A 22,897-nucleotide genomic window follows, 5' to 3' on the forward strand; every position below is an offset into this window, starting at 1 on the left:
GGCCAAGGATGGATATGTGGGCTTGACAGCAAGATGCAGAGTTGAAATGGCAAGTGACAAGAAGGTTGAGATCATGCTTGCAGACTGAGCGAAGGAGTTCCACAAAACCAGTCTTCATTGTCCCCAAAGTAGAGGAGACTACTGGTCTACTGTATTCACTGTTCCTAATGTGGAAAGGCTTGCCATAATCTTCCAATCTCCCCTAGGTACAGAGACGCCAGAAAATTGGATTGTGGTAAATGTGATATTCTAATTCAAGGGTGTAAAGACAGTCCTTACAACTACAGGGCAGTTGGTTTATCAAGAGTGCCTTAGGTTTTAGAATCAAGAATCAGGAGGGGGCGGGGGCAGGCAGAGAGGTTGGAGTTAGTTAAGGAGGGCCAGCTCAGATTTGTCAAGGCAGATTATGTCTGACAAATCCAAATTTAATTTTTTGATAGAGATTGATGAATGGAATTTGGTGGATGTTGTCTATACAGATGTTAATGAAGCGTTTGACACATAAAAGGCTCATTAACAAAATTGAGGCACAATGAATAGGGCAGTCAGTGCCCAATTGGGTAAAAGTGTCTGAAGGACAGAAAACAGCAAACCATAGTAGTTGGCTATTTTTCACCACAGGATAGTAGATGGTGGTTTTCCCCAAATGCAAGTGTTTTTTTTTTTTGCTATACATACATAACTTGGATCTTGGAATTGAGAAATTGGTGATATCAAATTTGAAAGTAGCAAAGAGTGAGGATTATATGAATTGCCTCTGACAGGCTAGCAGAATGGGCAGGCATGTGGAATTTAATAGAGAAGAGCGAGCTGATGCATTTTGGCAGTAGGGAGAGGCAATACAGACATAATGGCACAGCTCTGGGAACAGAGACCCGGGGCTGCATGTGCATCAATCACTGAAGGTTGCAGGGCATATTGAGTGGTTAGCAAACCATATGGGGTCTTGGACTTCATAAGAGGGGAAATGAGTACAAAATCAGGGAAGCTAGCCATAACTTTTATAAACCGCTGGTTAGACTATAACTAGATATTTCATCCAGTTATGACCATATTTCAGGATGAATGTGAGGGGCCCTTGATAGGGTGCAGAGAAGGAACGGAAGACTCCAGTTACAACGTTAGGGTGGAAAAGCTGGAGTTGATTGCCTAGGAACAAAGGTTATTTGACAGAAATGCAGAATATGACAGGTTTAGATAAGGATGACAAAAGAAAATGTGTTCCTGTTAGCTGATAGCACAAGGACATGGGGACACAAGTTTAAAGTTTTGGGCAAGAGATGCAGGAAGTATTTATTTTACACAGTGAATGATAATGACCTAAAACTTGCTGATCATGAGTTCAGTGGAAGCAGAAACAACCAATGATTTCAGAAATAAATTGGATGGACACTAAAGCAAACAAACAAACATGGATGGCTTCAGTGATTGAGTGGAACTGTTTGGACTGCTCTACGGCGAGATGGCATAGACATGATTAGCCTAATGGTCTCCTTCTGTGTTATACCTGACTCTGACTCGAAGTATCATTAGCATCATGCAATCCCATAACATGGTGAGAATAAAAGTCTGTCATTGCCAAACTAAAAAATTTTTTTTTTTAGAATTAACAGTTGAGCAATTTAAAACAAACCAATTTTGTAGAACTCCAATACAAAGTCAAACTATAAATATACACATACGTATAAAAGTTCAGAACATCTGCCGCCACATTTCAAATGGCACTTTTGCAAGTGTTAAAAGGATGAGAGAATGCAAGATCGAGAGGTTAATGTTTTATTCTGACGTGGTGCTGGAAATATACAACTTCCTTCTGATCTGTAAACTGAACTTACCAACCAGCACTTAAATATTGTGCCCTTAAAGGCAAAGGCCATCTCCAAACATACCTGCATCTCAACAGAATTGTGCATTGCCAGCTTTTCATTACCAAACAGCTTAGCAGGAGCAATACCACAGGCTTGTACTAGTATACATTCATTGTAAAACTAATTTCATTTTCTAAATGTACATATGATGGGACCTGGAATATTACAACCTTTACAATGTTGTTCTGAGGATGGAAACTAAAACTGCAGAATTCCAGTAAACACATGATTACAGATTTTCATTAAATTCCATTTGTCTCTCACACACTACAGATCAAAAAATGTTAATTAAGTTTGTTCCAATGTTTTCCCCAATCACACTTGCGTTGTTTTCAGGTACGAGAAACAGTGAATTACAATCCTCAAGGACAGTTAAAATTTTAAAATAATGGAGTGATTAAAGCTGTGATTTTCTTTAATTATTGTCCGCCTGTATCCAAGCTATCTCCTAACCCTCTGAAATGAATCGTCCTCCCTCCTCTGACACCCACAATAACTGCCAAACTAGATAACAAACACAAAATCACCAAGTTTATGGAGTAGTTTATTGCCCAGTTCATGGCGACACCACTGTTTAACAGGTGATTACCCACATTGCAATGTTTTTGAGAACATGAAGAATTAACGATAGTGACATTCTTAATCTAAATTTGTGAAATACGGAGAAAGAGGAAAGTCACGCATCACCTGTGTCAGCCCAATAGCTTTTCCCTTCATTGTTATGCATCAATATAAAATGCTCAATATCAGCCAAATATCTGCTTGTATGCAAAATCTGCACGATGGCGCAGTGAGTAGCACTGCAGCCTCATGGCGCCGAGGTCCCAGGTTCGATCTCGGCTCTGGGTCACTGTCCGTGTGAAGTTTGCACATTCTCCCCATGTTTGCGTGGGTTTCGCCCCCACAACCCAAAAGATGTGCAGGGTAGGTGGGTTGTCCACGCTAAATTGCCCCTTAATTGGAAAAATGAATTGGGTACTCTAAATTTATAAAAAAATAAAAATCCCAAATCTATTTTCTTCATAATGATGTTCAAAGCCTATCTTTGATATCTCTGCCTATAAATTTTTTATTGATGAAAAAGTACAAATCCAGAAAAACCCTTTGCCACATCAGAAGAAAAGCAAAGGAATCCATACAAAGCAGAAAATCTACAGTAGAATAAAGGTAGACGGCAAATCATGAAAGAACATTTACAGTGCCCAAAAAGTAACTCCACAAAGACAATATTCACTGTTGATGAATCCCTGAATGCAGTACCACCAGCACATGTCCATGTATTAAGAGATTCCATTACCATCTTGTGTTTTTAGTCTGGCAAGTGAACTTGAAAGTCCAATTAAAATCAAACTTGTTACATCAGTAAAATAAGCAAGTCAATGTTCTCTGATGTTTCTCTCCATTAAAGGAAACATGTCCACTAGATATTTCTTCCCAGATCATGTAAATAGAAGAATATCATCAGTTTAGTTCTGTAGAAGGTTGGCGTAATAATGAGCTTCATCATCAGGATCGCCCTCACTATATTTTCACCAAATACAGGTGTTTATTTTGAACCTTGATTTAATGGTTATACTATTTATGATAAATCCACTCCTGTTCAGATTTACTCAATACATTTCAAAGAAACGCACAACTTCATTGTACATTTTAGAACAAAGGCTTTCAGTAATATTCCAGAAGTCAATTCACTATTTTATACAAAATTAAAATATAACCATATCAATGCCACGTCCTTGACATTTTAGTCAGATTTCTCATAACATTTTTCTGTCATCTTAGGAACAAACGATTCTAGAAAATGAAAGAATTCTAGGAATAAAGCAGTTTGTTGAATGGGGGTGACTCTGATCATAGTCCTTGTGTCTTCATTACCTCCAACCAGAAAGGCACAGAGTGTAAACATTATTAACGGGCTAGATTTATCTCCATTCTCCTCCTGCTTCAATATAGCTTCAGTAACCTTTTCTTCAATTTCCAAGGAACTGATAACTACGCTAGTGCTTGTATCAGATTCCCGTGTTCTATAATGGAGCTGACGCCTCATTTTTCTCCGCCCAATCCATACTCTGTTCCAAACAGCACAGTGCCATGTCACTTCTCCCTGGTACTGGAGAGATTCAGCCCTTGCTTTTTTGGTGCTTGACGTTTCGGGTATCTCTTCCACAGGAAATGGTCTCTTCAATCCAAAGTGGTCTTCTTCTTTGTTCCCAGTTCCACCAAAGCTACTGATCTTTACATCATTGGTTTGTACATTATTTCCCTCAGTACATGAACAACTACATTCAAGGACAGTCTCCATCACATAGAGGACAGCATGACACACCTTGTTAAACCAGATTTCGCGGAAATCTGGAGATCCATGCAGTTTTCCCCTCGTTTGCTCTGAAAGGCTTGACAATTTGAAAGGAATAGTCAACATATTCACACCATGGCTCAATTCTTTTCCTGGACTATAATCCACTGCTGGAGAATGTGCAGGGGAACATTCAGTACTACTTAGAGGTTGAAACAATCGGACTATGCCCCAGATCTTCCCTTTATTTGATTTTCTTTGATACTGTAGGCTGCGACAGTACTTAAAGGCTTCATCCAATTGTCGTTTAAACTTTTGTCCTGTCCTTTCATTAATGTTTCCAGAAACATTATGACTCAGCTCAAATGGATCCTGGATGTTAATTGGTCCAAGTCGCAGAGTTTTGTCTGATTCTGGACCAATAAAATCAGTTACAAGATGAACTTTACCTTTTCTCAGTGAAATGACAGTTCCAGCAAAGTCGAATTGTGAATAAAATTTGTAGAATTCTGTAAAAAGCCCACCTGTCATATATAAAAAAAAGTTAAGATTTCCAGGAACTGATTTACAAATTTTTTCCATTTCATGCATTCACTATCAACAATGAGTACAAGTCTCCTGAAGCAGTTATGCAGAGTGAAATTACCTCTAATCTTTTCCAATTTCAGATTATGGTTACTGAGTCAAATTGGCAATTAGTGCAGTCAGCTGTTTTATACTGGAGCTGGGTGAAGATTGCCTGAACACATTTCATGCAGGGTCCTGACAGCCAACAGAATTTCATCTCGCCAGTCCAGATTGCAGTCAAATACAGATAGAGTATTTAATTCACTGCATCACCCAGGCCTGATAATTCTAAAGTTTTGAAAACTAAGCAACACTTGCATTATGCATGCACATAATTACTATTGTCTTCAGTTAAAAATAAAGATCAGGAACTAAATACTTACATAATCCCTCAGAATTTGCACTGGGTTCAACTTTAGAACAATCACTTGGAAAAGTACAGTCCCAGCCATCAATCACACAATGGTCATCCTCATCTCAATAAAAAGACACGGAAATTAATTTCCACTTCAGTACAAGGTTGGACATAATAAATACAAATATGAAAAATACGACTAACGTTAAAACTTGCATTACCTACAAGGCAAGATAAGTTGTAAGGTATAATATATATTTCTCCAAGATAAGTTATCCACTGACACTATGGGTATCTTCAGGGACATGCCTGTCAAAATAAAAGTGCTCTAGTTTTATTTATTTCTATTGAGCTTGGACAATCACTTTGATTTTATCATCTACAAACGTCTGATGGAGAGCTACACAATTCATCAAGGCAGTCATAAGATTTTTTTTGAATGTGTTTCAAGCTGTTGTGCTTTCCTAGTCTTGTCAAAATGGTCTACATACTTCATGGAGTAGGAAGTGTGCATCCTCCTCTGCAGACAACACTGTCTTTTACTCACTGATCATCTTCCCTTTCAAACAATTCCCAAGTCATGCACCTTCTATGGCTAAAAGGGCAGCTATGACTGTCAGTCAGCTCTCAGTTCATTGCGAATGTCATTCTTAGCTTAATGCCAGAGTGTCCAAGACAGCAATCCAGTGGAGTTTGCATAAATGCTTCCAGTCAGTATTGTCATGATATGCAGACATGCACATAATGAGATACAGACAGGCAGCTAATGAACACAGAGAACAGGACATAACCAATCAGCAGGCAGAACACTTGGGGGTGGTTTCCCACTAGAAAAGGCACGAGGCACTCACACTCCGCCTCTTTCCACTGGGGACATCTACTGAGTGAGTCAGGTATATATATCACATAACACTTACAGCACGTGGCTATGAGCTAGTCTGGTTCAGTCAGACAGAGGGATCACACTTAGGTTAGCAGAGAGTCAAACTCACAGAAAACTGAGCTAACTGTGTGACAGGTTCAATAAATCAAATTGAACTAACTTCAAGGTCTGGAGTATATTTCAGTTATAGCTGCATCCAGTTGCAGCCCGTGTTATCTCAGTGTGCTTAACACGACAAGCACCTTTTTCCCCCCATGCAACAAAACAGCATACAGTAGCTCTGGAAAGTGGAAATATCAAACTTGTGCCTTTCCACCTCACATCACTAAAAGGTGACACCTTACATTTTAAGAACCGGAAGGTTCTTAATGTGAACAAAGTCTGAGTTCTGATAAAAGGTCATCGCCCTGATACGCTAGCTCTGTCAACAGACTTTGTCTGATCCGCTGAGAGCTTCCAGCATTTTTTGTTTCTCATTCATCCAGCAATTGTGGTATTTTGCTTTTATCTTTTGTACTTTGTGTTTTTAGCTTTTTACATGTTAAAAGGTTTGGAATGTCAAGTGTTGGGGAATGCAAACTGTTGTCTTTGGTTTGCACTTCCTGATAGCAACAAGCACCATCAAGGTCAGCTAAAGCTCTCCCTATGGTGCTCCACCAATGTCTTATTCCAATTTCAGAGAACACCCCAGTGTGACATTTCTATTTCCATTGTAACCATTCTAAATAAGATTGCATAATTCAAAACTGTTTAGTATGACATTTTATCCTGGATTGATATTGCTCACCCTTATTTCATCTAGGGCTCTTACAGTCTAGGTTGAAATCAAATCTATCCCAGATCTGAAAAGGACAGTGCCAAACACAAATTTGAAGTCCTTGTAGTAGTACTAAATCTCTACCAGAAAATGGCACTTTTGCATTTAATAAAAATAACTATGGGAGCAATCGTGTGGCTGCCCTCGACGCCTAGAGGATGGGAGGTGCTGATATCAAATCTCGGGAGAATCGGGAAACGCGATTCTCGCTGGCATATCCCAATTTTTCCTGCCTCTCACCGGCAGTGTCACGGGATTCATGCCCACAAAGAGTGTGAACTTCATTTGAATAAATTTCACCAATTAAATATTAACCGCATTACCCCAATCAGAGATCTCCAAACCTTGCCGACGTGGTTCACAATATGTTGGCCAGGCGTGAAGCTGTCGATGGGATCCCTCCAGGGGAGTAGAGGAACATGCCCAGGCAGTGCAGTTCGAAACTGTGCCATGGCATGCCATTGAGGGTTGGGGGAGAAGAGAAAAAAAAGAGAGAAAGAAAGAGAGAAAGGAGAGAGAGAGAGAAAGAAAGAGAGACAAAGAAACAAAGGAAAGCCCCCGAGACCTCAGAGGTGTGTGCTGCAAAGTAATGAGAGCAGTACAAGATCCTTGGATCCAGTGCTGGTCAGGGCACCCATGAAAGATGGTGCCCCGATCTGTGTGGAGTGAGTTCCCAGCTCTAAGGGCCTTCGCCTGCCAGGGTGATGGCGTAAACCACACCCACTCACTTTTTTTTGGTAAAGTGGCTCAAGATTCAGTGAGAAAACTGGTCTGTGGGACTGGAGCGTTCCATACCAGTTTTCTGTGAGTTCCCCCCGATAACTCAGCAAAACTATCAAAGTGCAAGTGTGAAAAATTTGAAGAGGCTCTACTGATTTCTTGGAAGCACTGAAGAAAACAAAGAACATGTCTGCCCTCTAGAATTCTACTCAACAATAGTTAAGAAATCTTGAAATTTTCTGGTTAAATTCCATTTGAAGTCTTTTGGTGATCTGTTGCAAAGATTACAATGTGTCTTTTAACAGTATTTTAGTGGAAAAATGTTAAAGCAATATCTCCTTTTTTATAAACATACCTGCAATCTCTTTTAAACGATTCACAGTTGGGAGTACTGGAGGTGTCCTGTTCTGAAGGAAGAACACAACCAAGAGAGTCACTGCATAATTATTCATCAATGGCCCCCCTCCAAAAGGATTTCCTGAGACAAAAGTGAAAAATAAATCATATAAAAATAAATCATGGGTGAGCATAAACATTAAGTGTCAGATGGATAAAACAAAGACAAAAATATTGGAAACACTCAGTAAGTCACAGAGAGAGATGGAGAGAGAGGGCGAGACAGAAATAGAGTTAACGTTTCAGGTCAGTGACTCTTCACAGGTCAGCAACCTGAAATGTTTTTTTGTTCATAGAGGCTGCTTGATCTCCTGCAGGTTTCCAATATTTTCTGCATCGGTTTCAAAATCTATCATATTTTGCCTTGAAGTGCTCAGCCCGTCCTTATCTACATGCATGCAGATTTTCCGGTGTATAGGCTGAGATTGGGATTAAGAGCAAGAATATTTTGCATCACCATGCACCATATTTTACTTATCCCAAACTTTCAAATATCCGCAGGCTCCAACTGTAGAACTACTTTTTAAGGCAGGGGTTACAGAGTTACTATACCTTACTCTAACTAGTTTGGCCATTCCTTCCTCATTGGATCAGTCATATAAAAGGAACTTACGGATCTTAGTTTCTAGTTCTGATGAAAGCTTCATTTCTCTTTGTAAGTATTAACAGGTCTGGGAATAGTGTAGATGGGCTTTAGAGTGGTTTCACAGGTCGGCGCAACATCGAGGACCGAAGGGCCTGTACTGCGCTGTAATGTTCTATGTTCTATGGTGCGCACTTCCAGCTATGTCTATTGTGCGCATTGTTGGGTGAAACTTTATGCCTTTCAAGGTGAGGAATATTACTGCTGGGAAACTGATGTGTTGAGTAAACAAAGATCACACAGACAGTAATCTACCTCTGCTTTAGTAAAATAAAGGGTTTCTCTTCTGAACTTGTAGTTCAGGCGCCATATTAGAACAACCTGGACTCTCCCCCTTTCTGTTCTTACTTACAGTAATGATCCTTTTTGCTCAGGCTGGCAATTCAGAGGAAAAGTTACATAACATTATAAGTAATCTTTTCGCATGAATCCTGAAGTGGGTCAGCACTTTGCAAACTCCTTTCAGATAAGACATGCTCTGCCATTTATGGTTGAATTCAAACCCAGGTTATAAAAGGTGGCAGGATAACGTACAAGCATATTACACCCTTCAGGCCTCCTGTAAAATGATTTGCCGTTTCCAATTTTTCCCTGAAAATGCACCTCTAATAATGGGTACAGTAAATAAGAGTGAAATGAAGTGAGCAGCAACATTTGCAATTATGAAGAAAGTCAAGCCAGTCAATTGACAGCTTTTTAGTGTGCATTATGCTAACTTTATGGAACTTTATCTTGGTCCTGGTATTTTACAAACAAGTGTGCGTAACAGTGATACATTCAAGTTCATAAAGTGGTACAACCTGGTCCATTGTGCCATACAGTTGTTTGGTAGTCATCCAATTAATTCCACTGCCCTGCTCTTTCCTCAAAGTACCGCAAGCTTTTCTCTCTTCAAGTATTTATTCAACAAATGTTCCTGCTGAATCTGGTTTCGCCATCCTTTCATGCAGTGCATTCCAGCTCATGAAAAGGTTTGCTGTGCAAGAAGCTGTTTATTCATGCCACCTCTGGGTCTTTTGTCAAGTATCTTAAATTGGTGTCCTCTGCATATTAACCTTATTGCCACTGGAAATGGTTTCGGCTTATTTACTCCATCAAAACATTCCATGATTTTGAACCCCCATCAAATGTACTTTGAAACGCCCCTGCTCTACGGAAAACAATTCCAGTTTCTCCAATCTCTTTATTCTAGTAAATCTCTTCTACACCCTCTCCAAAGTATAAATTGTATATCAATTGTTTTCAATTTTGTGCAGGAGGAGAGCATTAATTGGGGTTTCACTTGAGCACATATAAAGAGACACTTACTGAAACTGTGGGTGGTGTGGTTGAGCTAAGGAGGTGTACCTGGCAATGTTTCACTCCGTAAATAAATGCAGACTAAATAGAGATTGGCTCCACATCATCCTTCGCCAACTGGCTTTCTGGAATCGAACACCAAGGGCTTGACATTCTTCCTAAAATGTGATGCTCAGAACTGGACATATTGATCCAGCTGGTCAATGCTTTATGAAGATTTAGCACAACTTCCTTGCCTTTTTAACTCTATTCCAATATTAAAAAAGCCAAGGATTTTTTTTAACAACCGTCTCAACTTGTCCTCCAACCCTCATTGTGGCCAGATTTTTTTTTGTTCTCTTTATAATTGCACCATTTAGTTCATATTACCTTTATTCATTCTTGCTACCAAAATGAATCATTTTACATTTCTGTGTTGAATTTCATCTGCTCATTTTACCGATCGGTTTCTATTTTCTTCATTGTTTGAGATTTCCAGATTTCATATTATCTGCAGACTTTGAAATGATGTCCTATATACCACAACCTGGTTATTAACATATCAAATAGAGCAGTGACCCCCAACAGTTACATTTGTGTAAAACAATCTCTATATGCTTCCCCCACACCTGAAGATCACTTGTTCACCATTCTGCTTTCTGTTCTTTCATCAATTTTGCACCCAAGCCCCAAGTCCTTAACTTTGTTCACACGTTTTTAAACTATATATCTTTGAGCTAAGTGAAATTGAAGGTGGCAGCACCACCTTCCCATGGGCAAAAAAAATTGGCCTAGCCAATAATGCCTATATCCTGTGAAAAAAAGAATTGCAAGGCTAAAACAAAAACAAGGAGGCCTTTGATGTTTACATTTTGGGGAAGAATGGCCCACCACATTTTAACATTGTTAGATATATTGTGGATAGTAAATTTAGATGGTTTTCCTGCTCCAGTTTGGCGATTACTCCACATGGACAGTCCATAAGGCTACTGCAGCTGAGAGAGCTTTTCTTACCAGCTAGTTGCTTTTGTTTTGCCCAGTAGCGAACAGCATAAACCAGAGGCCTCACTCTTTGATCCACTGATGCACACAACTGAAGAAACATTGTGTTACGTACAGCCAACCTTTAAAAACAGATCATCCTATTATTCATGTAACTTCAAGCAAGTCATCAAAAACATGTTTTAACTTGTTTGATATAGAAAATGCATAAAAAACTAACCATATAGATAGCTAAAATTGTCACAAATTGTACTGAAGATCACTGAATAAGAGGTTCAACAAAGTGACATATATGAGCATGTGAGCAAGATTGAATCATGTTACATTTAACTTGCATATTCTGATCTGTATGTTTTGGGGGAAAAAAGACAGGACAGGTAAAGAGAAATATTCAGGGGCACAGAGACCAAATGTACAAATCTGCTGTCCATTAATTAAGAAAACATCCAAGAAGCTTCAGAGAACACCATGCCATAGAAGGAAATATTAAGGAAAGCAGCTAAAAGCTGGATTTTCCCCTCGGTGGAAGGAAACAGATGACAGGACCATTTCCAGGTCTGATCCGACCTCAGGGGAAACATCACTCATTGGGATTTTCACAGGGCAGAGGCAGGTTCTGGGAGACAGAGTGGACTCTTGAAGGTAGAGGGTCAATCAGAGGCTTCTGGTGAAAGGAACAGCTCTAGTGGAAGGCAAGTAAGAAAGAACACTCTTTAAGATGGAGACCCCTGCTGCAATTTTTTTTTTAAATAATAAAAAATATATTAAGCAGCCATGACATCACTGTTTGGGGAGGGTGGGGTTTAGAAGAAGGGTTTGTGGCGGGGATGAAAGATAATGCTCGCAGAAATGTTGGCAGAAACTGCAGTTGTCACAAGATTGTTTTTAGAACACAGAGGCAGTGAAGAAGAGAGGTAGAATTGGATGTGGGCAGCATACATTACAAAGCTGAGCTCGAGTACGTGGAAGTTGCAAATGGACAGCATGTAGACGAAGAAAAGGAGAAAACCTTAGACCATAGAGATATTGCTGAAGGGGTGGCAAGAGAAGCCATTGCTCGGTCTACGACTGGATAGGTAAGAATAGAAGCAAACAAGGGCAATTCCACAAAGAAAAACAAGAACAAGAGCAGCAGCAATTGAAAATGGTGTAGTGCATGCAACGTCAAAGCATACAGAGGGGTCAGGAGAGATAATGCACCTTGGTTAGAGTCACAGAGACATGGACAAATGATGGTTACTGATTTGGGTGGCAACAACTTATTAAAGAGATGTTGGAAAGGGATGTTGGAGGAGGGTCAATAGCTTGTAAGTAAAGCTGGTGGGTGTTTTTTGAAGATAGAAACCAAGGAGACAGAACCATTTACAATATTAACTGGACTGAAGATGAGGAATAGAGGTCAGCACTCTCTTGGTAATGGACTGTAGGGGGCAGGAGGCGGTGCTCATAATCAAGACAAACTCAGAGGGAGATGGGACAAAATCTGGAGGGGGACATCGGCTCAGGATCAGGCCACTGGGGAAGCAGCAAAGTCATTGAAAGAATGGTCTCAACCTTAGTTAAATCAAGTCCTTGAGCATCTCACCACACCTGTTGAAGACAAAGTTGGAGGATCTGAGAAAAAAAGCTTTGCTGAGATTGTTAGCATTGAAAGTTACCTTTGCTCTCCAGGGTCACCCAGATATATACAATTTATAAATATCAACCTTTTAGTTTGTTGGTTACACCGGGAATTTTCAAAGTGTGATCGTGGCCATCAGGTGGGTGTCAGAAGGATCGCTGCAGTGTTCCCGGAAGAACCCGGTGATATTCTTGAATATTAAACCTCAACAATTCGCAGTACATCCAGCCGAGCGGTTCTAAAACAGCTGCATCACAGTCATCTACCCGGAATGGTGAACAGCGATGCCCACATACTAGAGAGAAAGTAACCCCTTTTTGAGAATGGCATGAATCAGTTGTGGAGCCTTGTTACAAAGATCTGTGATTTGTATCAATTCAGGTTCTGTTTCCACTTACATCGCCGAGAAATAGTGCCGTCTCTTTGGTTTGAGAAGCGTAGGATGAAGATTATTTTCTCATTACAGATGTACGACTAGGCACTTGGAGGCAACAGGTTAATTTCCCTTTTACTGCACTGAAGGCCACTTCTGGTGCCACCAGACCAAAAAAAAGTCTTATAAATCCACACCCTTACTATAAATAAACTATTGTGAATCTGTCCTACCCTGAACATCATAAAGGTAAGAGGTAGAATGACATAATTAAAATGGGAAGGCAGATTTTGAAGCACTCCATGGATGAGTTTTTAAACTGTATTATCAAAAAGGAACAGCCTAATTTTGTCTCTCTGTGTCTAGGTCACTGCTTCTCAATATGTGTGTCAAGCTCCCTACATACCTTTACAACTCTACTTTGATATGCGAGAGCGCTGAAGTAATTGAGACATACATGATGCTGGGGGAAGAAAAACAAAATTGGCGGTCAGACACACAGAAAATTGAAAGAGTCGTTTGGGAACAGGGAAAGAGAGAGGCGAACGAGGAGAGGGGTTGGCTGGACCAGATAGAAACAGAAAGAGAAACAAGAAAAACAAATAAATTCCTGGTGATAAAAGGAAAAAAAAGTCATAGATTAAGAGAAACAAAACTTGCAATGCATGAGAGAAAATTGAAAAAGGAAAATATTGGCACAGGCATGGAGATAAAGCCAATCTGACATGGTAGGAGATGCAGAGTAACTTGTAGGGAGATGAACATGGATAGTGTGGGGGGCGGGATGAGGCAAAAGAGACTGACAGAGCGGCTTGTCTTTCTACTCCAGTTACTCTGCGTCGATGCAGCCAGGGACCGCTTCTTTCCTCCTGTTTCTACCAGCCTGAGGGAGGATGCAAAGATCATGGAGTGAGATTGTGAGGACCAAGCAGGCTCACCTGTCACATTAAAGGTAAGCAAATGTGGCATGGGTCCCAAAGGTCGGCCAGCATGAGACGCGATGGTTGGCCAGTTGGCAAAAGTGGGTGCCGGGAAAACAAAAATTAGGAAACACTGGGTTACATACCTATTATTAATAGAGACGTCCCCTTGCAAGCCCGATTCCTTGTGGATAAATTTAACGACAGGTAGCCTGGCAGTAGTGACAGCTTGAACTTTGTGTACACCTGGAACACACTTCTGCAACACAGTCGCCACAAGTTCAAGCACCTCAGTTGTCGTTGACGTTTCTAGGTTTATGTCAGACAAGATAGAGTCCTCAGACTGAGTATCCTGCTTCGTTTCATTAACCTCCTGCAATTGTATAAAGCATATCATTTGATCTGTGTTACTGTTGTTAATAGTCACCTTTTGTTTCTTATCCTGTCAGCAAACTTCTCAAATTTTAAAAACCATCATGGGTGGGATTTAGGTTGCATTTACCAGAACTTAGCAGAGCTGCAAAAGCAGACAGAGTGAAAATCCAGTGGCAGGACGCCAGAGCAAAGTAGAGTGAATTCTATCCTCTAAAAATCTAGTTTGCAACTAAACTAAGGCCACTCCAAGAGTTCCCACAGAAGAACCAGAGGGTTACAGAAGATAAGGCTATGCAGGTGGTACTTGGAAATTTGTTTTTGCTAAATAACAAGTTACCTTGGAAATATTTGCCTCTTTTCATCATTTAAAGGCTGTTATGGACCTTTTTAGTAAAGTCAAATAGCTAAAACTGAAAAATTATGGTGCTTCATTTCAAGCCATCTTCACTCATCCAGTTCTAATTCAGGAAAATAATACTGGAGTCAGAGATCAAGAACAGTCAATTCCAAATTCCTCCCCCAAAGGAAAAACTACAAACTGACATTGCATCTAAAATGAATTTACGGCAAATGTTTGAGCCTGTTTTCTAACCATCTTTCTGGGAGTTCCTTTAATGCAGGTTGAAATTAAAAATGATCAATATTCTTTAGGGGATTTTCAGCTTTTTAGAAACACTGGGCGAGATTCTCCCAAAGGGAGACAAAATCCCGACGCCGGAGTGAAAACCGGAGTGTTTCACTCCGGCGTCAGAGCCTGCTCCCAGCCCCCTATTCTCCCGCCCCCGGGGGACTAGGAGCGGGGTCGCATATTTTACGCGCTCTGGGCCTTGGCGCCGCGTAAATGATGCGGCCGGCGTCGCATAACTGAAGTCACCCGCGCATGCGCGGTTGCCGTCCTCCCAGAGGCCGCCCCGCAATAAGTTGGCGGATGGATCTTGCGGGGCGACGGAGGAAAGGAGGTCCTCCTTTAGAGAGGTCGGCCCACCGATCGGTGGCCAGATCCCATCAGTGCCCCACCCCCGGTGAAGGACCCCCCCCACCCCCAGCGTTACCGCACAGTTCCCGCCGGCAGCGACCAGGTGTGGAAGGCGGCGGCGGGAACCTGTCGGGTCGGAGCGGCCGCTCGGCCCATCCGGGCAGGAGAATAGCGGGGGTACCGGAGAATCGCCGTTGTGAGTGTCTCAGGCGATTCTCCGGCTGGCGCGGCACAGAACTCGATGGGGCCGTTCTCGCCGGTTGGGGGGGATGCCGTCGGACCGGCGTCGCACGATATAATGGCGCGGCTGGCGATTCTCCCAACCAGCGCAGCCTCAGAAAATCGCGCCCACGATACAGTAAGTAACTACAGACATATATTATAATCTTCTGATATTTTTTAATATTGTGCAGATACTTCTAGATTTCCTAAGGGAAGAAATTAACCCCTTACTTCAGTTTCAGCTGTGCTTCGAGCATTAGCCTGAAAAGTCTTGGTGTGTTCAAGATCCAGATACAAATCCATGTCGCAGCCATGAATGTCGAATGCATTCACCGATGATCCAAAGGGCAAGATTCTACAACCTAAAAACAAAACTGCACTCAGCCACTTGCCATATGGCCCCATGTTTCACCAAGCAGTAAATTAAAATTACAAATTCTTTCAAAAACAAAGAGAAACCATTCTCTCTCTGAAGCAAGGTCCATCAACACATAATTGATATGCGCTGGAATTTTCCACTTTCACCCACAGTGGGAACCATTGCAAGTGGGAAAGGAAAATTCAAAAAGGCAGCCAAAAGTCCATTGACTTTTCGCAGGACCACAAAATCCAAGTCACGGGGGAAGAGCAGAAAATCCTACCCACAACGTCTACCAAGAATAATTACAGGGGGTTACCTACCAACTGACACCTGTGATTTGCAAGCACCTAAAATTAGTGGGATTAAAGTCTTTTCTGTCATTGGTTATAAGAGAAACTAAATTGTGCATGAGCCCATGGAATAATAACTATGCCACAATGTTGGGACTAGAGTGTGGGAAATTAGTGTGCAAGAGCAGGTGCTTGTTTAAGATTGAGGCTATGTCCCAGGGGTAGTTGCCGAAGATCAAACAAGCTTCATGAAGGTCAGGCAGCTCGCGAATAATATAAGACGGCTGTTGAATATAGTGATGAATCCATCAGGAGCTCTGGTACCAGGGATGGTGGCATCCATGGACGTGGAGAAGGCATTTGATCGTGGTGGAGTGGCGGTTAGAGGTTTTGGGAAAGTTTCATGTCGAGATTTGTGGCATGGGAGCAGTTGCTGTATATGGCACCAAGGGCTAGTGTGAGGACGAATAATATGAGTTTGCGAAGCTTTGACTTACACAGGGGTACGAGGCATCTGTCTCCGCTGCTGTTTGCGTTGGCCATGGCTCTTAGGGGGTTGGCGCAGTTGCAGGGCGTTATGAGGGTACAGAGGGAGCATCGGGTGTCGCTCCATGCTGATGACATGTTGCTGTTTTTTCGGATCCACTGGAGTATATGGGAAGGATTATGGGCCTGCTGAGGAGGTTTGGAGGGTTCTCGGGGTACAAACGTAATGTAGGGAAAAGCAAAGTTTTCCCAGTGAATGAGCTGGGACAATGGACTAATTTAGGGAGGGGTGCCATTTCCGGTAACGAGGGATAGGTTTAGGTATTTGGGATTTCAGGTAGCGAGGGGTAATGGACGGGGCTCCATAAGTGGAACTTATCAAAGCTGCTGGAGGAAGCCTGGCGGGACCTCAGGAGGTGGGATACACTGCAGTTGACGCGGAGGGTCCAAATGGTGAAAATGAATATTCTGTCGAGGTTCTTGTTTATTTTTCAGGCTCTCCCGATCTTTATATCAAAGGCTTTTTTTGGAAATTGTACACAATCATTTCGGACTTTGTATGGGCAGGGAAGATGCCGAGGGTCGGGAGGATTCTGCTCCAGGGGCAAAGGTGGCAGGGGGGATTGGCGTTGCCGAATCTGCTTCATTATTATTGGGCGGCAAATGTGGATCAGGTGCGGCGATGGTGGGAAGGAGAAGGGGTAGAGTGGGTTAGGATGGAGGAGGAATCTTGTAAGGGGTTTGAGGGCTACAGTGACAGCAGATTTGCCAATGGCTCAGAGTAGGTGTTCAGGGAGTCCAGTAGTGCAATCCACGGTGAAGATATGAAATCAGTTGATAAGACATTTTAGGGTGGAAGGGATGTCGGTGTTAACTCCGCTGTGCGAGTATCATGGGCTTGAGCCGGGGAGGATAGTGTGTACAGGAGGAGGTGGAGGGAAGTGGAGCTGGTCAAGGTGAGTGATCTGCATTTGGAGGAAGGGTTCTCCAGTCTGGAGAAGCTAAGGGAGAGGATAGAGCTGCCAAGGGGGAGCGAGTTCAGGTATCTGAGCGAAAGGTCTGGAGAGGTTTCCCGGGATACACTCTGCTGGAGACACTGTTGCTTCCGGATGTGGAAGAATTGGGGATATATACAAGTGGCTGGGGGAGCAGGGAGGCAAGCGGGTGAAGATCAAGGAGAAATGGGAAGTGGAGTTGGGAGGGGAGATCAATTGGGGAATACGGAGTGAGGCACTGCATAGGGCAAAGGGGACCTCCTCCTGTGCAAGGATGAGTCTGCTACAGTTTAAGGTGGTGCACATGATTCCGGCGAGAATGAGTGGGGTCTTCCAGGGGATAGAAGACGAGTACGAGGTGTGGGCGGGGGCCAGCAAATCACACGCACATGTTTTGGGGTTGTGAAAAATTGGGAAGATTCAGGGCAGGAGTATTCACGGTCTTAGCCAGGACAGTGGAGGTGGAGGGCCCGGGCCCTTTGGTGGCGATATTTGGGGTTTCAGAGAAGCCGCAGCTCATGGAGAGAAGGAAGGCCAATATTGTGGCCTTCGCCTCAGATTGCACGGCCTGAATTTTGCTGGAGTGGCAGTCAGCTTCGCCACCGGGGTAGCGGCTTGGTTGGTGACCTATACGACTTCCTGCGGTTGGAGTAGATAAAAGTATGAGTTAAGGGGCTCTGCAGAGGGGTTTGAGAAAAGGTGGGGATGTTTGTGACCGTGTTTGAGAAGATGTTCGTCGCCCCCAGGGGGAGGAAGGGGTGACAAAGGGGAGAACGTTTGTACAGCTATACAGTTGATTGCTGGGAAGTATGTTTCCCGGGGCATTTATTTGTTGTAACCTGTTTTGATACATATTTGTAATAAAATACATTTAAAAAAAGATTGAGGTTATGGTTCATTACTAACACAGAGGACCAGTGATTTCCAACCTTTTGTATGTCATGGCACCTCTTTATAGTAGCACAGTGGTCAGCACTATTGCTTCACCGCACCAAGAACCCGGGTTCGATTCCCGGCTTGGGTCATTTGTCTGTGTGGAGTCTGCACGTTCCCCCAGTGTCTGCGTGGGTTCCCTCCAGGTGCTCCGATTTCCTCCCACAAGTCCTGAAAGACGTGCTTGCCAGGTGAATTGGACATACTGAATTTTTCCCTCCGTGTACCCGAACAGGCGCCGGAGTGTGGCGACTAGAGGATTTTCACAGCAACTTCTTGCATTGTTAATGTAAGCCTACTTGTGACACTAATAAAGATTATTACTATTCAAATATTGAGCCACACACCCGATTTTCTACAAAGGAACTTCCTTCTATCAAGATCCTTTGATCTCTAAAACCTCCTAGAATGTCAAAAATCCATCTATTGTTTCCATGAGTTTAAGAAGTTCACAATGAAAGCCCGAACACCAGCTTCACATTAACTAAAATATTTTCATTGAAAATGTACATAATTTAATGTTTCCTATTAAACATTTCAATCATTTTCAGTAATTCTTAAGTCTGCATTTCTCAGTGAAAGTTCATAAATGAAGGAATTACTGTGAGCAGCATCTTACCGACAATGTTAATGCAACACCTGGAACTGCCTCTGTGAGCAGTGTCTCTTGATCCGGGTTGGGGGACTGACGGCAGGGCAATCTGCAGATCTTGTTCCACTGACAGGCATTCCATTTTTTCTTTTTTTTTACATAAGGCAGTGTTGAGAACACCAACTCATACAGGTGATTGTGTGAAATAGTAAGTGTACTGCTACAGCACGATCTGAAATAATGGATTTTCTGGTTTTGCAAGCAACCAAAATGTGTCAAGGCATTTCTGCAAACTTCAGTTTCAGTGTATGATTCATCCTGACCTCTGAAAATTCCTCTTGTTCTTTCCCTACTTGCGAGATTTTCCAGCCAAAGGGCCAGTTTTGATCTGAGGCAGTCAGAATTTCTCGTTTTACTCCTGCAACTTAACATTCAGTTCATTCAGATGGCTAAATAGCTGGCTTAGCACACCAACAATCATCACGTATCATGTGTGGGAATTCATGCAGGGCCAAAAACTCTTCCAGTGTGTTATAGGGCTCATAATAACGAGAGAGGACTTTTCCCTCAGACACTGGTATGTGCATCAGTAAAGCCTCATACTCGGCTCTATCTCTTCACACAAAATAATAAACAGCGCAATTTCAAAGGACGTGACCACTTAATTCACAATTTTCACTGTTTGGTCTAACACTGCAGTTAACTCAGATAGCATCATTTTGGCAACAGGGGCTTCACGGTACAGGATTCCTGGATGTCAGAATTCCGTTCTTACGCCTTACTACAAATTCTTTTGACTTTTTTCCCATCATGGAAGCTGCTCAGTCAGTGCAGATGGTCCAGTTAAGACGGTCTTCCTGCAGATAAACAGTTGTGACAAAAATGACTTCCTCTCTGGTCGTATGACCAGCAATTCTTTGCAAAGGAGGAAAGTTTCTTTGATAGCATCCCCATTACTTACCTGACATTGGCTAAGAGCTGGCAGTGTCCATTAATATCTAGAGTCATCAATCTGCAGGGCAGATTTTACATTAATTTCCAATTTCTGTTCAGTATCAACTGACATTTCATCAACACTTCATTTGATTGAATTATCAGAAAGAGAAACTGTCGAATTCTTTGGCAGCATTGGCTCCCAACATTACTCTCACAATATTTTGCATGCTGGCAGAATTAGGGTTTCGGCAGTGATCTGCAGGTTCTTCGATTTTGCTATGAGCCACCAGGTAAGATGTACCTGAAACCTGTTCACACTCCAGCAAACCTTTGATTTTTTTCCTTTATCAATTGTTCTCTCAGGCACTTTAAGTATTGCATATCCTACTGTTCAGAGTGAACAGTGTTGTGTATTGAAATGGCACTTCAACTTACTTGGTACCAGTGCAGTACTCGAGAGGTTCTCCCTGCAAATTAGGCTTTCCTGGATATGGCAAGAAGCAGAGGCGTCACCAGTCCACAAAAATTCAGACCTACGCTGTAATGTCTGTGGATGAAGCTCACTCCCCCGACCCACCCCACGTCAGAACGGAGTTACCAACCTTTGGTTACTGTCTCGGATCTTTGGGGTTTCTTTTGGAGTCTCTTAAAGACACATAGAATCTTTAGTGCAGGAAGCCATTTGACCCACCGAGTCTGCACTGACCCGCCGAAAGAGCACTCTACCTCAGCCCATTCCCCTGCCCTATCCCGTAACCCTGCGCATTGATCATGGGCAATCCACCTAACCTGCACATCCTTGGACTGTTGGAAGAGCACCCGGAGAAAGCCCACGCAGACACGGGGAGAACATACAAATTCCACACATACCGCCATCCAACGCCGGAATCGAATCCGTGTCCCTGGCATTGTGAGGCAGCAGTGCTAGCCACTGTGTCACCGTGCCCTCTAGGGCTTCTCCCAAGCCAACTTCACTCAAGGTCGGCTCCTTGCAAGCCTTTCACTAATTGTCTTCTTTCCTTCCTGGGCACTTTTTTTTTTTTTTTTAAACTTCTCCCTGTCCCCTCTCCTATTTTTCCGACCTCTCCATCTCCCATGTTTCTCCCAGGGTTTTTGATCCCCTCTTGACTTTTAGGTTTTTGTGCAGAAGGCTTTAGTCTTCAGCTCAGTGGTTGGCATCCCCAGGTCTGGAGGAATCTCGGGCCTCCTGCACAGGCACTGACCAGGAATGGGCCTGACCAAGGTAAAAAATTCAAACCACGCTTTGTGGCTCCTTCCCAGCCACATGCGTGAGGGAATTTCAAAGTTCATCGGGACTTGTAGAGCATGCTGACCATAGAGCTGAAGACAAAAGCTTGTTTTAGTTTATTGACATGAATTTTGGATCTTATTTCGCGACACACTTGGGAATCCTTCATGGCCAGCATTGTGCTGCGGCACTGAGCTCACAGCCGTGGAAGAAACTTTGGGCATTAGCCGGCTGTGTGTTGAGTGTTTGACACTGATACCAGGTGTCCTAAATGGGAAACAGGTTTCATTTCTCAGCACTAATATTTAAAATGATGAGCACAAAAAAAAGTAGAAAATCTGAGTGGAATTTTACTACAATTCTTAGTTTAAATGAAAGTTAGTCCAAAGTCCTTAATGATTTTGTCTACAGGAAAAATTATATTGCAACAATATATTTTTACTTTGGAGAGAGATTGTTTTTTTGTTCATCTTAACATACATTTTGAACAGTAGGGCGGGCCCCACCTTTAGCACAAATGTGAGGTTATCCACTTTGGTAGGAATAACAGCAAAAGGGATTATTATTTAAATGATAAAATATTAAAATATGCTGCTGTGCAGAGAGACCTGGGTGTGCTGGTGCATGAGTCGCAAAAAGTTGGTTTACAGGTGCAACAGGTGATTAAGAAGGCAAATGGAATTTTGTCCTTCATTGCTAGAGGGATGGAGTTTAAGACTAGGGAGGTTATGCTGCAATTGGAGAAGGTGTTAGTGAGGCCACACCTGGAGTATTGTGTTCAGTTTTGGTCTCCTTACCTGAGAAAGGATGTACTGGCGCTGGAGGGTGTGCAGAGGAGATTCACTAGGTTAATCCCAGAGTTGAGGGGGTTGGATTACGAGGAGAGGTGGAGTAGACTGGGACTGTACTCGTTGGAATTTAGAAGAATGCGGAGGGATCTTATAGAAACATATAAAATTATGAAGGGAATAGATAGGATAGATGCGGGCAGGTTGTTTCCACTGGCGGGTGAAAGCAGAACTAGGGGGCATAGCCTCAAAATAAGGGGAAGTACATTTAGGACTGAGCTTAGGAGGAACCTCTTCACCCAAAGGGTTGTGAATCTATGGAATTCCTTGCCCAGTGAAGCAGTTGAGGCTTCTTCATTAAATGTTTTTAAGATAAAGATCGATAGTCTTTTGAAGAATAAAGGGATTAAGGGTTATGGTGTTCGGGCCGGAAAGTGGAGCTGAGTCCACAAAAGATCAACCATGATCTCATTGAATGGCGGAGCAGACTCGAGGGGCCAGATGGCCTACTGCTCCTAGTTCTTATGTTCTTATGTTAATGTTGGTCCATTTCATATCTACAGTGTAACAGAATTGTTAAAAATCAATTGATAATATATCAAGTATAAATGGTAAAAAGTTTTATAAATTAAGATCACTTACTTGGGAAGAATTCTAAGAAGACCTCCTGTAAAAGTGACACAACCAGTTTCCTAAGTATTTTCTCACTATCTGTAAGTTCAAATAACTGCAACAATTGCTTCATTTGTTCATCCACCTATCACACAATAAAACACTGTTATTGAGTAAGAGGGGGAATCAAAAAATGTACTTGTATATACATAACCAAATGATATGGTCCTTTGTGACAGTTAAACAATAAGTTTTGCACGAACAGTTGAGGAAGAATAGAGTATGCATTGAGGCCTTATCTGCACGACACTCGACATAGCTATACAGGTAAATTCAACTGGAT

The 22,897-nt window shown here is 42.3% G+C and overlaps 1 protein-coding gene across 2 annotated transcripts in view; it reads right to left on the minus strand.

Annotated features, from left to right (window-relative positions):
• Positions 1–1,762: 1,762 nt before the first annotated feature.
• Positions 1,763–22,897, minus strand: part of tut1 (terminal uridylyl transferase 1, U6 snRNA-specific) — a 33,706-nt gene continuing 12,571 nt past the window's right edge. For both annotated transcript variants that reach the window (XM_072487164.1, XM_072487165.1), the window contains exons 4-10: positions 22,585–22,699; positions 15,544–15,674; positions 13,886–14,112; positions 10,838–10,947; positions 7,862–7,984; positions 5,115–5,207; positions 1,763–4,688 (exon numbers count right to left, since the gene is read on the minus strand). In XM_072487164.1, coding sequence (XP_072343265.1) covers positions 3,613–4,688; positions 5,115–5,207; positions 7,862–7,984; positions 10,838–10,947; positions 13,886–14,112; positions 15,544–15,674; positions 22,585–22,699 — 1,875 coding nt within the window. In that variant the 3' untranslated portion in view covers positions 1,763–3,612. The remainder of the gene's footprint in view (positions 4,689–5,114; positions 5,208–7,861; positions 7,985–10,837; positions 10,948–13,885; positions 14,113–15,543; positions 15,675–22,584; positions 22,700–22,897) is intronic.

This window comes from Scyliorhinus torazame, chromosome 21 (genome assembly GCF_047496885.1).
Source record: "Scyliorhinus torazame isolate Kashiwa2021f chromosome 21, sScyTor2.1, whole genome shotgun sequence".
In the NCBI taxonomy this organism is placed as follows: Eukaryota; Metazoa; Chordata; class Chondrichthyes; order Carcharhiniformes; family Scyliorhinidae; genus Scyliorhinus; species Scyliorhinus torazame.